At 35.1% G+C, this 16418-nt stretch overlaps 1 protein-coding gene across 1 annotated transcript; it reads right to left on the bottom strand.

Moving 5' to 3' along the window:
* Positions 1 to 7668: 7668 nt before the first annotated feature.
* On the bottom strand, positions 7669 to 9773 carry LOC131437393 (ubiquitin-conjugating enzyme E2 J2). Its single transcript, XM_058606699.1, has 4 exons — positions 9544 to 9773; positions 9341 to 9433; positions 9022 to 9285; positions 7669 to 8964 (listed from the first exon to the last, which is right to left on the bottom strand). Exons 2-4 carry the CDS (start codon positions 9408 to 9410, stop codon positions 8543 to 8545), a joined length of 756 nt encoding a protein of 251 aa, XP_058462682.1. The 5' UTR covers positions 9411 to 9433; positions 9544 to 9773; the 3' UTR covers positions 7669 to 8542.
* Positions 9774 to 16418: the final 6645 nt, after the last annotated feature.

Below are 16418 nucleotides of genomic sequence, written 5' to 3' on the forward strand. Positions count from 1 at the left end.
AGACGTTGTCTTACATAAAAAGATGTAGCCAAGTAGTTGGTTTATACATGCAAGTAACTGAGGGCTCAGGTAGGTGTTAGCTCAACCTCGAAAATCTTAAAATGGGTAGGGCTTTAATGACCAGTCACATTTTGACGTAGGAAGCAATCAGACATGACCAACTATTGTGTGTAAATAAATTTTTTGGCCTTATAATACATTCATACATGAAATATATCATTCAATTTTAAAATTACTGATTTTTTTTAATCCAACTAGTGGTGCTCTTATGCCTTTCTCATGTAACTCATATTTTCATTCATATTTTTGAGGGATTCTTCCCCCCAAAGTTTGTTTGGACATGCAACCTTTTCAATCTTTAACCGTTTTGACCCAGCTTAATAAGAATTCTTCCTCATCCTGTAGTTCAGAAACCGGAAGTAAGGTCCAAACAAAGGTAGTCTATTTTTATAGACGTTGACCCTTTTATTTGAGCCTAAGTTGGTTAAAATCGACTCAGCTGTTTCTGGGAAAATGGAGTTCCATTTAGCCTTTCTCATATAAAGAGGTTATGCAATCACTATGAAAACCGATTTTTGAACCGAGGTCCGGAGGGCCGAGTGTTATATACCATTCGACTCAGTTCGTCGAGTACGCAAAATGTATGTGTGTGTATGTATGTAACATTTCTTCGCACTCACTTTTCTCGGAGATGGTCGACCCGATTTTCATGAACTTAGATTTAAATGAAAGGTCTTGTAACCCCACACAAAGTTCCTGAATTTTATTCAAATCCAACTTCCGCTTCCAGAATTACAGGGTGATATGTGCAAAAAAATGAAAATTAGTGCTCTTACCTTTCTCTGAGACGGATAAACCGATTCTCACAAACATAGATTCATATAAAAGATTATACATATTGCATATAAAAGATTATTCATATTGCCTTATACAAAGTTCCTGAATTCATTTTGATCCGACTTCCGGTTTCGGAGTTACAAGGTGATAAAATTCTTATTTCAAATTACTTCCTCACTTTTCTCAGAGATGGCGGGACCGATTTCAACAAACTTAGATTAAAATGAAAGGTCTCATTGTCCCAACTTCCAAATATCATCCGGATCTGACTTCCGGTTCCGGAATTATATGGTGAAGTGTTTTAAAAATTATACACCGTCACTTGAAGCGGCGAAACAAAACACGTAAAAAAATTTTAATAACATGCCTCGAAACTATTTTAATCGGTAGCCATTGTCAATAGACCAACAACTCGATTCCGGCTCGTTTCTGATTCCGGGAGCACCGGAAATAAAAAGTAAAATAATGTTTAAGTTTGCCTCAAAACTTTTGCAATCGGTAGTCATTATCAGTAGACGGCCAAACATTAATTTGGCTTTCCTTGTTCTTGGGTTTTTGATGAACGACCGAAGATTATAGCCATAGATTTCAAAATGGATCCCAGTCGCTTTTCTCGAACAAATTTCGCTTAAACCGGTTCTCAGATTCCGGTTTCGGAAGTACCTCTTTTCGTTTCCTCAACGATGATATAACCGACCTGAGAACTGTTTCACTCTGTAGGTTATACTAGTTTATGGACAAACCTTTTTGTTTTTTAAGAATCAAAGAAATTTATGTTTAGGAATACCACACATTTATATATGAGAATATGTGAGATATGAGGAAGGCATCATTACAGGTGGATTAAAACAGGTTTTTGAGTTTTCGATTACTATTTCAGGTACTTTCGGAACCGTGAGCTGAGAACCGGTATAGCTGAAATCGTTCCGCAACATTTATTGTTGAATGCATTTTGTGCGCTCAGCTAAGTACGGTTGCGGTATTGACTCCTCTACTTCCTTTCGTTCAATAATTTCCAAAGGTTTACTGTGAAACCGTTCTCTGGAATAGATACAAATGTAAGGTCTCAGTACATACATAATTCATAACCTACCTATCCTATGAAAGCACTCACTATAATATAGCACAACTCGAACCATTGAAATAGTGCAGATAGTTTAAACTCGTCAGCTGCTCCGAGAGTTATTAATTTCTCGAACGACGTTTTCCGTTTCAATGATGTAACAAAATAAAATCTCAGCAAAAGTTGTGTTAAATATCACAAAATCAACTAGTACCAATGTTTGATTCAATGAAAATATTTTAGAATCAATCATCTTTGGCATTTGATTCAAGGACGAAAATTTTTAATCATCATCAGGCCCGTGCGCAGGAATCATTCAATGGAGAGTTCAAGGGAGTGGGAGAGGAGTGAGGATTCAAGGGAGTAAGAGGGGTGGTGAAGGTGCAAAAATTTGAAAGAAAAGTCAAGATATTTGCACCTTTATATAAAAACTACTCTATTGTTAATGAAACTTACTTAATTGAAAATTAAAACCCTCCTGCGCACGGGCCTGATCAACATCCATGAATTTGAAGCTAAGACTCAGTATATTTGATTCAGTTTAATTCAAGAGTCAACATAATTTGTTATTTGAATCTATTCAACGACATATTTGATTCAAATATATTTAATGTACTGTAACAAACATATGAATCAAATAAATATTTGATTTGATTCAATAAAATTTTGAAATTTGAATTCATATTTCAATATACAGGGTCCGGCACTCGAAGTGTAACCAATTAAAAAGGCCATAAATTCAGTTTGGAAAATTACTTTTATTTAATTCAAAGTACAAAATGTGTAAAAATAATACAAAATTCAGAATCAATTCACTTTTGCTCGATATGACCACCTTTTGCCTTGACTTGATGACTTGAGAGGGCGAAGGAGTAGCTTCGTTTGGCCGAATGTGACTTGCAGGTATTTTGGCCCACTCGCGGACAATAACTTTTTTCAGCGCCTCGAGACTGGTGTATCTTTTAGTTCGGACTTTGCTCTCCATAATGGCCCAAAGAGAATAATCCATTGGATTCGCATCTGGTGAATTCGAGAGCCATTGTGTGGACGTGATGAAGTTCGGAACGTTGTTTTTCAGCCATTCTTGGTTCACTCGAGCTTTGTGAGACGGTGCCGAGTCCTGCTGAAACGTTCATGGTCTGCCATCGAAATGTTTGTCTGCCCACGGCTTCAAAGCAACCTCCAGAATACTTTCCCGATAATATGTCGCATTTACCCTAACGCCAGGCTCGATGAAAACGATTGGAGAGCGCACATCTGCGGTTACAGCGGCCCAAACCATTATCTGTTGCGGGTGCTGGCTCCTGGTGGCCAATCGATGACTCACATTCTCGTATGAACGGTCGGTCAAGTAAACCCTATCGTTTTGAGAGTTTACGAATTGCTCAATTGGAAAAATTTTCTCGTCAGAAAATACAATGTTCGGAAATTGACCGCTTTCGGCCAAACGAAGCAACTCCTTCGCTCTCTCAAGTCATCAAGTAAAGGCAAAAGGTGGTCATATCGAGCAAAAGTGAATTGATTCTGAATTTTGTATTATTTTTACACATTTTGTACTTTGAATTAAGTAAAAGTAATTTTCCAAACTGAATTTATGGCCTTTTTAATTGGTTACACTTCGAGTGCCGGACCCTGTATTTGAATCTAATATGCATTGCCACACTAAATTTGATTCAAAAAAAATTTATTTGATTCAAATTTTTATTCAAAAATAGTTTTATTTGATTCAAACAACTGTTTGAAGTTGACTTAGAGACTCAATATATTAGAGTCTAATGTGTTATATTTCTCTGTGTGTAGCATAACCTATAAATTGAAACAGTTTTGAATCGAATTTAGTACAGTTTTTACGTTTTTGCCTTTCTCATATAGAAAGGCTATACCATACGATTTAGCTCAACGAACTGAGCGAATGTCACTCGATTTTCTCGGAGATGGCTGAACCGATTTTCACTTAGATTCAAATGAAAGGTCTTACGGTCTCATACAAAGTTCCGGAATATGTGATATGCACAAAAAATGTGAAAATAATCAGCCCGATTCTGTTTTTCGTTCGAATCGGATTGCTTCGATCGAATACGAAATTTTGCATTCTATAGCTCGATCGAGTTCGAGTTTTCCATACAAAAGCCTCACTCGATCGAATGACAGAATGCAAATTTTTACATTCGTTAGACAAAATCCGATTCGATCGAAATACAGAATAGGGGTGGATATCATACATTTTCCTCGAAGATGACTGAACCGATTTTCACAAAATTAGATTCAGACCTTTCGGTCTTATGGTCCTGGACTTCTTATGATCCCATACAAAATTCCTGGATTTCATTTAGATCAGGCTTTCGGTTCCGGAATGACAGGATGATATGCACCAGAATGATGGAAATAATTTCAGTAACTTCTTTCAAAAATGGTTTAACCGATTTTTATCATCCTAGATTAAACTGAGAGGTCTTCAAATACCATAAGAATATCCCGATTATTTTTGATGTTATATATGAGGTAATGAATCATATGAGCAAGGCATCATCACACCACTAGGTGGATTAAAACAGGTTTTGCATTACCGCTCTATATGATAGGTTGCAATTTCATACACACTACCCTGTACCTTGTACACCCCGGAACCGAAAGCCGAATCTGGACATGACATAATACTTTTGTGTGGGAACATTCAAGTCAAACTTTGTAGTGATGATGATTGAGTGTCTCAGTAAACGCAGGATTTGTTTAAATCATTCGATAGTTTGGAATATTCATTCATCTTTTGTGCTGCTGGTGCCAGATGTGGGTTATAGTATGTTCACATTAGCGCTGATATCAAGTGATATTGGGATATACTTGATATCCGATGATATCATGTGCGATATCACTTGATATCCCATACAATTTGATGTCAACGCGTATCGCCATTTTAGCATGATATCCGGGATATCATGTACGATATCATATCAAGGGGTCAAAAATCGCAACTAGCAACACGGATAATGGCATTGAACGCACTCATTTATGAACGTCACTTTGAGAGTGACAGTAAAGAATCATTATAATTTAGATTTTATCAACGAATATTGGCATTCGGAGACCGATAAATGCGAGACTTCAATTATCGATTGAATTTTAGGAGAGAAAAGCAATATTATTTATCTTACTTCTAATGGGAACATTCTATATGACAACTTGATTGTCAAACGATATCATTTCGATCATATGTGAATACTTGGACATGATATGCATATCATCTCGGTATATCAAGTGATATCAGAGCTAATGTGAACATGGTATTAGAAACGTACATGTCATCGGTAATATCGTATTTGTGATCATGATTTATGTCCGAGGTTTGGAGATTTTTGGACTATTTCGTTGGTACACACTGGAAAATAGTGTTGAGCTTAATTAAATCAGCCAGTTTTGTTTGTAAAAAACAATAAATTTACGACTCATACCGAGTTTAGGGGCCATTTATGACACACCAAAAAGTGACCATTTTCCGCTTCGTTTCGCTTTTGCACAAATAGAAATTATTTTATCATACAAAGCAATATCATTTGATTCAGCGCATCCTAATTAGCTAAAAAATACTAACCGAATATAATTTGTTTGTTGCGTTTCACACTCACCGGCTACTGAGACCAATTTTAGCTGATGTTCGGGCCCACGTGTAGGGGGCTATAGTCGATAGGATGTGACACTTAGTGTTCGGAGTTATTACGAAAGGGTCATTTTTGCCCTGGTCTCCCCTACACTAAAATTGATGATTATAATATTGTCACAGACTAACAGACATGACAGTATGAGTAAATTCTTATAAAAATAATTTTTCGTGATGCACTAGTTCCACCTATATTGTACTGCGCGAACTATTTACTATCTGTACACCCCTTGTGTTATGTAAAAGTTTTTTTACTAGTTGGTTTCCCCTCGTTTGTCAACACCGATCAGCTGCTTGCAGGGATGCCTGATTTCATCAAAATATTTGAAAATGAATCGTTACAATAAATTATTGGATTACGTTGATAATACATTTAACTTTTTCGCGATGTTGGAAGGTAACCATTTATTTGACTCAACGTTGTTCATCTAGACTATTTTTATTGTGTTGGTAGTTTTCACCCGAAATTAAGTGGCGGCAGACCAGAAGCAAGTAAATATTGTAACAAAACGGGTTTGATTTTGTATTGCGTTGGAGGATGAGAAGTAGGCACAATTATGTATATAGTTATGAATATAGGCAAGATGTATTAAATCCAAGATTAAATCTGTATCCTGCATGAAATTCGCATGGACGTATACAAATCAATACATTACAGGTAATTCTGTATGAATGGCAACTCTGTTGGTAAATGAAAAAAATGAACACAGTCTAGATGACAGACAGGATGTTTTTGATGGGGTAACGTGGCGCCATCATGACACATGTGAGTACTGTCCCAAATAAGGGAATGTTCGAAATGACCGTTAAAATGATTGAAGAATCTAATTTAAGTGTCCTGTCTGTTAGTCTGTGATATTGTCGCTTGTGCATAGAAGGACAAGAACTATTCAGCCACTTATTATTTATGATAAAAAAAGTTTCGAAAAAAGTAATATTTTTGTTTTATTTATTACTTCTTGCGACTCCTTAATGTGTTCACAATTGGCCTCCTAATGACAGTTCGACAAATAGATAGCGCTGTAGTTTAAACGATGATGTTTTCGAATGAAGCTGTCGAAATACTTATCACGCGTTTTTTTTTAGAACGGTAATAAGCCACCTGTCAACATTCACTTTGAAGAGTAATTTCGAATGACTCGGCACTCGCTGAGAGTAAGTCATTAGAGTAAACAGCAGAGAAAAGTTTTTTCTTTCGTCTGGTGTTAAATTTAATACTCTATCTTTCATAGCTCGCTTGCAATTTCTTTCAAAAGTGGAAGTTGACAGGTGTCATATTGGCCGTTCTAAAAAAAACGCGTGATATAATATGTACTCTTCAGTGAATTTTCATTTATTTGCGGTTGAAATTCGAATGATCGAGGAATATTTGTTTTTCTTGCCAATTTTTCATAGCAATGCCAATCTCTATTAATTGAAATTCACAGAAGTGTTCGCTCACCATCACGCGCCAGTGATCACTTGGGTGTATTTAGGCGAGAGCACGTGGGAGCGATTCGTGCGAAGAGAATGTTATTCTCTCGCACCAACTTCTTTCAACACAAGCACGCACTCAAAGTCTGTCTGTCTGGACACTGAGAAGAAGTGCGCTTTCCTCTTTGTGTGGAGCGGAGCAAATGTACCCGCAGTGTATAATTGAAACCTACGCCCTGGTGTATCACTCTAGTGAAATGCCATCTCTGTTTGGTGCATATGATCAAAACTTGGTTCGAAAGCCGAAATCTTTGACGCGCGATAAAAACTGGTTAAAGGAACTTTGTTTGACCAAGAGCAACACAAAACATAGAATACCATCTTTCGGAAAAAACGGAAATTAATAAGGAGTATTCAAAATGTTATTGAACTCCATCCGGATCCGACTACAGGTTCTGGAATTACAGGACGATGAGTGGAAAAAGTTGCAAGTAGTCAGCAAGCGGAATTTTTGAAAATAATTGTCGTTCGATGCTTATTGACATTGCGATGCTCCTAATTTTCGTGTAAATTATAATATTCAACGAACATTGACCATCATAGCAGGTAGGCTTTCTGGAATCCTAAATCGATTACCGGAAACTCCGGAATTATAAATTCCAACAGTATGCAATTATGGGGTAAATGAATAGAACAATGGTTTTCTATAGTTATCCACAGTTTATTCAAATTGTAATTTACAATAAATACTGCATTATCTTGTCTTCCCACTTGCTTTGAGTCATTCAATTCACAAACTTCGCATACGTCATTAGTATTTCAATTTTCTATTTCGACCGCATGATTTGCTTTTCCAGTTTCTTGGTCAAAATTGAGTTACACTGTAGTATACTGCTCAAGTAGGCTTCCGCTGCCTCAGTGGATCATGGCTATTGAGTGTGCTATTTTTCTTCACCTGTGCTCGTCGTATAGGGTTTAGCGTTATTTTGATATAGAGTTATGTGTTAATCTCCCGACAACCTTTTTTTTGTAACAAATGTGTATTGCGGATGTGTTTTTTTTTTCTAAAATTTGCTGTGTTCGACTCCAGATTTTATTTCGCTTTTTTATAGTTTTATGAATGCACATATCACAATCAGAAACAGTAGTGCTTTATCTACATACTAAACATGCTATTAGTAGCTTATATTTTAAAGATAGTGTGGGCATCAAGTGTATTTATAAATTCACGTTAGGCTACTAAAACTGGGATAGATTTCGAAAGCTACTAATCAGCCCTTGAAAAAGTTTCATTAAGATTCGATTCCTATTGCAGTTCGGTTTTCATTGTGGGGATTACAATAGGCTCGCTGTTTTAAGGAAAAGTTGTTTCTTGCTATGACTCAAAAACAAAAACATCCTAGTGGAATTTGAAATTTTAACCCATTCACGAAAATAATCGTATTAACAATAATCAACATATGTATCTATAATTCAACCTTATTGTTGAACAATCAAGTCGAAATCGATCAAACCATTTCCACATAAATAAAATTAGTAGAAACAGAAGTGCGTAACGTTCGATTGGCTTACGATCATTCAATGTTCATGCTTTTGATCACATAATGCACTATCAACGCAAATATCACGAATCCAATTAGCACAATTAAATTCGTATAGAGGGAATGCCAAATGTTGTTACTATCATCGCTACTCGAAAGTCCATTGGCACCCTCCGGCGACTCTACATCCAATGCGTCGGGTGATGCCGTTGTACCGTTTGCAACACCATTGGCAGTACTGGAATTGTTGTTATTTGTAGCATTTTGTTTCCGGTGTTCCTCGATTTTAGCTAGTCGTTCATTGATTTCATCACATGTTTCGGGAAACAGCTCGAGGAACACTTCATTTTTCATGTTGAACTCCAGCGATTGACGGGCATACTTCCGCTTTTCGTATGTTGTGGACTCACACGAGCCTAGTGTAGGTGTCGTTTCTAGCATAAAGCTTAGTAGACCTATGAGTGAGAATCAATTTAGCAATAGCCCTATACTTCTTCAGATAATTGACGTACCTGTTAATATGGTTGCCACAGACCATGCTGGATTCCAGGTATCCGGATGAAAATCAGATATACTGAGGCATAGTCGCTTATTCGTTTTGAATCGACCATTGGGTGTTATCATATAAATAGAAGGTGGTTTGAAGGGAAATTCCTTGGTAAATAACAGTGTTCCATGATAATAGCCACCATGATAAGGGGAATCCTCTGGTCCTTTTATAACATAATGCCACTCAAGGATATTCGATGGCAGCGGTTCTGCCGTTATGTACGGCACTAATGAAATGAAGGTTATAAGATGACGGCCAGATAGAAATTAAGATAGTCTTACCAGGATCTCTTTTGAGACGCATGTAATCCTGTTTCAACCGAGAAGTGGCTGTTGGTTTTTGATTGGTCATTTTTGCATATGTTCAACGACTACCTATCACAATAAAAGAACCTTGTTAAGTAAACAGCCTATCAATTTAGATGAAAAAATTCGATATTTTTCTTGTAAACAAAAAGTACACGTAATTGTAATTATTCACTCACTTATTAATGCAATCCGTTGTTTTGTTTGTCAAATGTTTTTACACGACTTCAGGTTACGCGGAGATCTTATCTTAAGTTAAATCCGTTAGACAAACAAAATATGTACTTATTTACAGCGCAGATGCCTATGTTAACAAAAAAATACTACGTACGAGCAATTAATTAAAAACGTAAAAATTGGAATCCACACGAATGACATCAAATCCAGATCTCAAAATATGACTGCTAAGTTGACATTTGGCGCCCCAGTAAAATTAATATATCACTGATCCTGAAAAAAATACACGCACGTAACAGGAAAACTACACTTAAAAAATAAATCACTTCAGTTTTATGAGATTATTCACGTTACTTCATTGTATTAGGGCATGTTCAGGAGAGGTTTAGTTCTAGATGCATGTCAGTTACAAAATTTAAATCTGAATTTTATAACAAGAAAAACTGGCAGCCCCAGCCGTGTTTTACTCGTATTTCAAATATACAAAAATTAGAACAGCATCGTAGATCAGTTTTAAATTTGACAGAAGAAAGGGTCGAATAAATAAAACTAGAACGGCTTGCTGGGGATACATTTGTTCCAGTTTCTGCTCTATTATAGATCTTCCATATAAAACTTCTAGCTGCTGAATTTGCTCTTATATCTCGGTTGATTTTTCAAATGGCCGTACTCGCTTTCCAAAACTGTGTCACAATTCAACTACCCCTCAGTAACTGGTAATGTCAAAATTAAATCCTTTGAGAACTGTCTGGAACTGGCAACACAGTCTTCAAAATTGTTGTTTTTAGTATAACAGTTACCATAACCTTGGTAACGATTTTTATTCAATTAAAAAATGTAAACAAATGAGAACAAACCAAAATTTGTGAGTTTTGTGAACGGGAATAACACCAAATACAAATAATAATACCCCTAAGTCCCATATAAACAAATCGCCAATGTTTGGTTCACAGCATGAACAAGCAATCCTAGCAAATATCTCCCTTTCGTTGCGATAGTGTGAAAATGTGAAAGGAGATCGTTTCTGGCAACGCTTTATGCTAGTTGCTACGGTGCAAAACAAACTTGTTTGTTTATCGTTGCTGTATTAAACTGCAACAGTCAGTCTAAATATGGCCGGCTAATAAACCGAGAAGCTTTCGAAATATATAAACATATATTCTCATTTATATAGATTTTTCAGTACTACTGATCTATGAAGAATTTCGAGCTTGCTTATTGAATTATTAAGGTAGATTATTATTATTATTTGAGAACTTAATTTATAATAATACATGCATGTATTCTAGAAAATCAAGTTAAACAACGCAAATTGTCGGAAGTCGTTCGTTCTTCAGATCCTCTATTCACTTTAACTCAATTTATTTTAGGACAACTCAATCGCTTCCACTGTGTCTTTTACGACACAAACAATCAACGAGATTTATCAGCCCGCATGTATGGCTAATTTAAATAATATTCCAAAGTACTTATCTTTGTTTTATTAGTTGCTGTAAGCATAAGAATGATCAAATTTGATAGTTTTATAAAACTACAACGCGAAAATGTACGGAATGGGATAGGTTATTGTTAATCTTCGAGGTTTGAAAAATAAAGGAATGTATTTTTCAAACCTCGAAGATTAACAATAACCTATCCCATTCCGTACATTTTCGCGTTCTACGAAGATGTAATCATAAACGAAATCTCTACAATACTTTGAAACGCAACCCTAGAAGATCAACTGATCGTTTCCGCGTAGTGAGACAACATTTGCAATTCAACATTGACGGCATTGCCTACATACATGGCTTATCTCAGGGGTAGTTAGTGATTGAAACATACATTCCCAAGTAACATTTTTAATATTAATAAATACTTGTAGCTATCTTCAATGCTACATAATAAATCTTGCATTAAAACTTTAAACTCCACGAAAGCCTACTGAAAACCTCTATAAAAGCATGTTCCTGCCAAGTGGACCATTCTTCATAAGGTTTATAAAGCAAAGTGAAGAATCATCATAAAGCTGCGTTAAAACTTCAAATTCAAGAAAATTTTGAAACCAGATTTACGATCAACATTAAATTTATTTGGATGGAATAAATTCCACTACGAATAAACTGTCGTTTTGGTAATACTTTTCTTGATTATATGTGTGTCATATCTGATTTGAATGCAATCAGTAACAATTTATTGGATATTATTTACAAGTTTGATGCTTTTACCGAACGTAAAAACTTCATGCGCTTTTATTTTTATCGTGAATGTATGGATAAAAATAAGAATTATAACTAATCGCCTTGAAATAAATACGGTTTTTGCGAAAGTCTCCATGATTTATGAAAATTATTTTCTGTGATTTATCTTTATTTTTGTATAAAACTATTTCGTGGCGATAAAACTTGTGCATACGATTTGAAAATGAATCATAAAAGTCCATCATACTTCCTCGTTTTCGCATTTCGAAGTTTATTTGATGTCAATAAAGGCTACGGCCAAGAACATCATAATGGCGGCCATGAAAATTTCTTTAATGCAAATTACACTTAATCTAAGAAGCAATAAATCAAATAGCCCATAACAGGAGTGTCATAAATGTACTTTAGAACCCTCAAATTTACTCTGAGTGAAACTGTCATTCAATTAACACGCACACACACAAATCTAGATTTATGATAGAATTTTACTGACAATAATGTTTTAAAGAAAATTTTTCAAAGCAATATTAAGAGCGTTTGCATGGTTTTATTCTAGTACAAATTGATTTATTTTTAGTCCAGTTGTTAGTCTAGGTAAAAGGTTTTATAGAAGCTTTTAAAACTATGATATTACTTGTCAAAAGCGACACTTATTATAGTTGTTATAAAACAAGTAGTGATTAAACAATCAATTATAAAACTCCTATAAATTATAATCAAAACCATAAGGCATTCGAATTGTTACTTGGGTTGTTATGCTTTTGAGTGAGTTTATTAGTCAATTTTTTTCCAATGCTATCCTTATTGATACAATTTATTTTTCGTAGATTTTTGTTGCTTTTTCCTATCGACAGCGTTTTGGTGAATATCAAGAATTGGTTCATCAAGCTGGTAGGCAGAACGGTAACATTTTCAATTTTAGAAACGTCAGATTATGCTATGCAGCTGAGGAAAGCTTTCGGTTAGCATTGTAAATAAATGGTAATGATGCAGTTGATGGAATTATATGTTTATTCTGTAACCTCACTTTAATAAATATACTGACTTAATGAACCGACCTTCGTACCGTTTCTTTTACTTGTTTGACCATCGCCAGAAGAAACACTCAAATCAATTGCTTTATCCTGTAGTTCATTTTCATTTTTCTTGCCGATAGTTTCGATCACCTTCAAAATATTGATAAACACAGGTCTTGCCGGGAATCATCTAGAGTCTGCTGAAAACATATGAGATTGTTTATCATAATTTAAAATGTTTGTTAAACCTTACTTTTCTTATAACCGACATCAGTTCATCGATTCGCACCAATTCCTCGCTAACAACGCTTGTTGGCCGTCATCATCAGTAGTACTTTTTGACGGCGCTCACTTGTTGCATCAATTTCTGTTCCTTCATCTCTAGATCAACAAGCACTGTGTTCGTTTTGTTGATCATTGAATTAACTTGTTTGTAGAGCATTTGATTATAGAGCATTTGACTGCGCGCGATTTTTTTACCTTCATCTCTCCAGGTTTACAATACCTCGGTTAAGATTATAGTTCTTCTGACTTCGCTTGTGAATTTGTTTACATATTTTTTACTATAATAAACAGTAACTATAGTGAACTTGTTCTTACCCTTCAGTGTTGCTAGTTTTATAGGAAATTCGTTAAAGTACATTGTCACTCTGACAGTGTATCATGACAATGTACCGCACGATGCAAAATGTGTCCTTGAAAATTTGTGGAAGCATTCCGTATTATAATTTGTATTTAATCTATTTTTTTATATTTCACGAAATAGTTTTTCTTACAGGAAAATTTACAAAGGGGTTATTTTGTTTACAAAACATTTGCGACGTGAAGACATTAGTCTAGGATCTACTTGAATCGTTACGATTTGAAGCAGAAAAGTGTTCAAGATACAGGATGCAGACGGCAAGATGTTTTACTGCATTTTAAACACCTGATCTAATCGTGTAGGACAATTTCTACACAATACAATTGAATTCCTAATGAGAGTTGAACAAGTTTTCGCTAGCTTCAGTTTACTTAGATCGTTGGAAATCGTATGAAAACCAAACCTGAGACTTGGCGACGAAGTTGTTGCAAGAATATCACATGATTTTACCTCGATTCTACTTGTTAGGTTTTGTTGGGTAGGGTTCAATGCGTAGTATTATTCTTTCTATAGTTTGGAGTTGCAGTATGTTTTTAGTTATGTAATTTCCTTATTTTTATGGCGACCATGTGACTCTGACACTCAATTAGTATTAGTTAAATAGATGTTATGTAATAAAATTCAATCCATACTATTTAGTTACGATATTACGATTTACGTCGGGTTTCGATCCTTTATACAGTCAAATCAAGGGTCAGTCAAATCAAGGGTCATGAAATTATAAATTCCATAAAATAAGGGCAATCATGCGTAGAACAGCAGTAATTGTCTATGATAATTTATTTAAGGCCCCACTTGCGATTAAACGATAACAGTTGTATATTCAAGAATGAGTTATAGAAGTCTTTTTGCGATTTGTATCAATATATTTATAATTATAATCAGCCCCGTATGAAGTTTTCATATGCCACACAATACATTGAGATAAGAATAATAATAAGGGCTATGAGTCGAAATTATAGGCGCAATGCAGCGAATGTATTTGAATTATTAAAAAAATATTTGATTTGTTCATCCAAATGCTTTCAATTTAAATAATTTTATTTATATACTAAATTTCTTATGGAACACTTCATTTGTTGTACTGAACAACACAACAGGTCGACTGGGCTTCACGAACCCAAACAACGAATCAATCGAACGTTTCATCGACGACACGACCAGGCACTCCGAAGAAAAATCGATACTAAAATTGTTTGTTGACGATTTACCGTCAGTTACCACGAATATATCGACCCCTTGAAAATGATAAAAATAATCTTCTCAAGCAACACTGTTCAAGTTGCTACGAACTAGTTACCAAGGAGCTCCAGAATAAATAAACAAACATTCCGTGATCGCTAAACATACGGGGAAGCATAATAGTTCAGAATGTTCAAAATATTGTGGAAACTTTTGATTAGGACGTGTTTCAGGCAAGAGAAACGACATATACGTTGGACTGCTGAATGAGACCTCATGATAGGATCGTGTAAAAAATGAAAACATCTGGATTCGTTGGTATGGTAAGATTCACTCGACATATTTAGTGAGATAAACTAGAAAATTAAAAACTTATTTCAATCAGAATGCCATATGGACTTTGATGAAGAACAAGTATCAGTGAATTACCGGTAAACACCTGGAGTGCACCATCTGTTGCATTTGGCACAATAGGCGATGCTGAATAAAGAGCGATAAGATTTGTATTGCATGAATAATCGCTAAATTAAGTAATTGATTTACCAATCTTTTTGTTAATTTCAGTTTCATACCAAGAAAAAAAAAATTGTAATTTAAAATTCTCAGCGAATCGAAGAAATAATCCAGACAAATGATGAATGACAAAAGTTCTGCACGAGAAAGCTACCACGAAGTCAAGTGGTTAAAACGAAAAATAAAACATAACTTAAATGACACTTATTGTTAACAAAATATTTTCGACGCATTAGATTTCAAACTAAGGATAATGATTTTTTTATTTGTTTATTTGGGTTCTCATCTCAGAATTTCAGTAGTATTGTTTTATTAATCGGGTCTAGAAACAACGATCATACAGTAGTTAATATGGAGATTCATGTGCTTAATTTCGTAAAGAGCTTCTGATTGCGTTTTTTTATGGATTTATAGGAAACCGTTGAACTTTAAAATCAGAACATTTAAACTTGTCAAAGGTGACATTATTCATACTTATCAGGAAATCGCCATTTTTGATTTAGCAACGTTACTTGAAAATACTCCATTTATTTGAAAAAGAATCTGTTTGATTAGCATATTTCGTCAGTGGTTTGGGTGTTCTCAGTGTTTGGGTATTGACCACAAACGGGTTCCATCTCCACTAACTAAGATAAGCGAAGTTCGTATGATGATATCTTTACAGTATCGATAAACTTATCGATTTACTGCTCTGACACATAACGATGCTGGATCATTTGCAAATTTACTGCGATAAGACCTTCCATTAGAGGCTGTTAGCCAAATTTTAATTTTCCGCGATTTACGTTACTATTCGGAGTTGTTTTTTGTTTACATTTCTCATGTCTCTTATATATAGTAACCAAGGTTATAGTAACTGTTATTCAAAATCAACAACTTATCAACCTGTGTTGCCAGTTAAATTTTTTGTTCAAGAGATTTCGTTTTGACATTACCAGTTACTGAGGGGTAGTTAAATTTGCGATACAGTTTTGAATAGTGAGTGGCAGGTCGTGTCGTCGGTTTCATCCAATGTTCATTTTCGACACGGGGGGATGGTAGGTGGCAGCGCAAAAATTCGAATGAAAAGTGCATCATCCACTTTATTGACAATATTGAATTCATTATGATTTCCACATGGAATCCCGAATGAAAATTTCTCTTCGATTCGGAATTAGGTTTTGAACGAACATAACATAACCTCACAAAAATGAACAATATGAATCAATTCTGACAGCTATCAGTGGTTTGTTTATGTGTTCATTGCGTTTATTCTAATTTGAATACGTGTTAATAGATATGTAAACAATCCACTGATAGCTGTCGAAAGGTGAACTTGATTCATCGGCAGTTCATTGGTAGTT

The sequence above is a fragment of the Malaya genurostris genome, chromosome 3, assembly GCF_030247185.1.
Source record: "Malaya genurostris strain Urasoe2022 chromosome 3, Malgen_1.1, whole genome shotgun sequence".
Taxonomy (NCBI): Eukaryota; Metazoa; Arthropoda; class Insecta; order Diptera; family Culicidae; genus Malaya; species Malaya genurostris.

What these genes read in the sequence shown, in the direction of transcription:
- LOC131437393 (XM_058606699.1), bottom strand. Translation starts at nt 9,410, where the DNA reads ATGACCAATCAAAAACCAACAGCCACTTCTCGGTTGAAACAGGATTAC. An exon ending in GCGTCTCAAAAGAGATCCTG is followed by an intron (nt 9,286 to 9,340) that starts GTAAGACTATCT and finishes TCATTTCATTAG; the next exon opens with TGCCGTACATAACGGCAGAA. An exon ending in TGTGGCAACCATATTAACAG is followed by an intron (nt 8,965 to 9,021) that starts GTACGTCAATTA and finishes TCTCACTCATAG; the next exon opens with GTCTACTAAGCTTTATGCTA.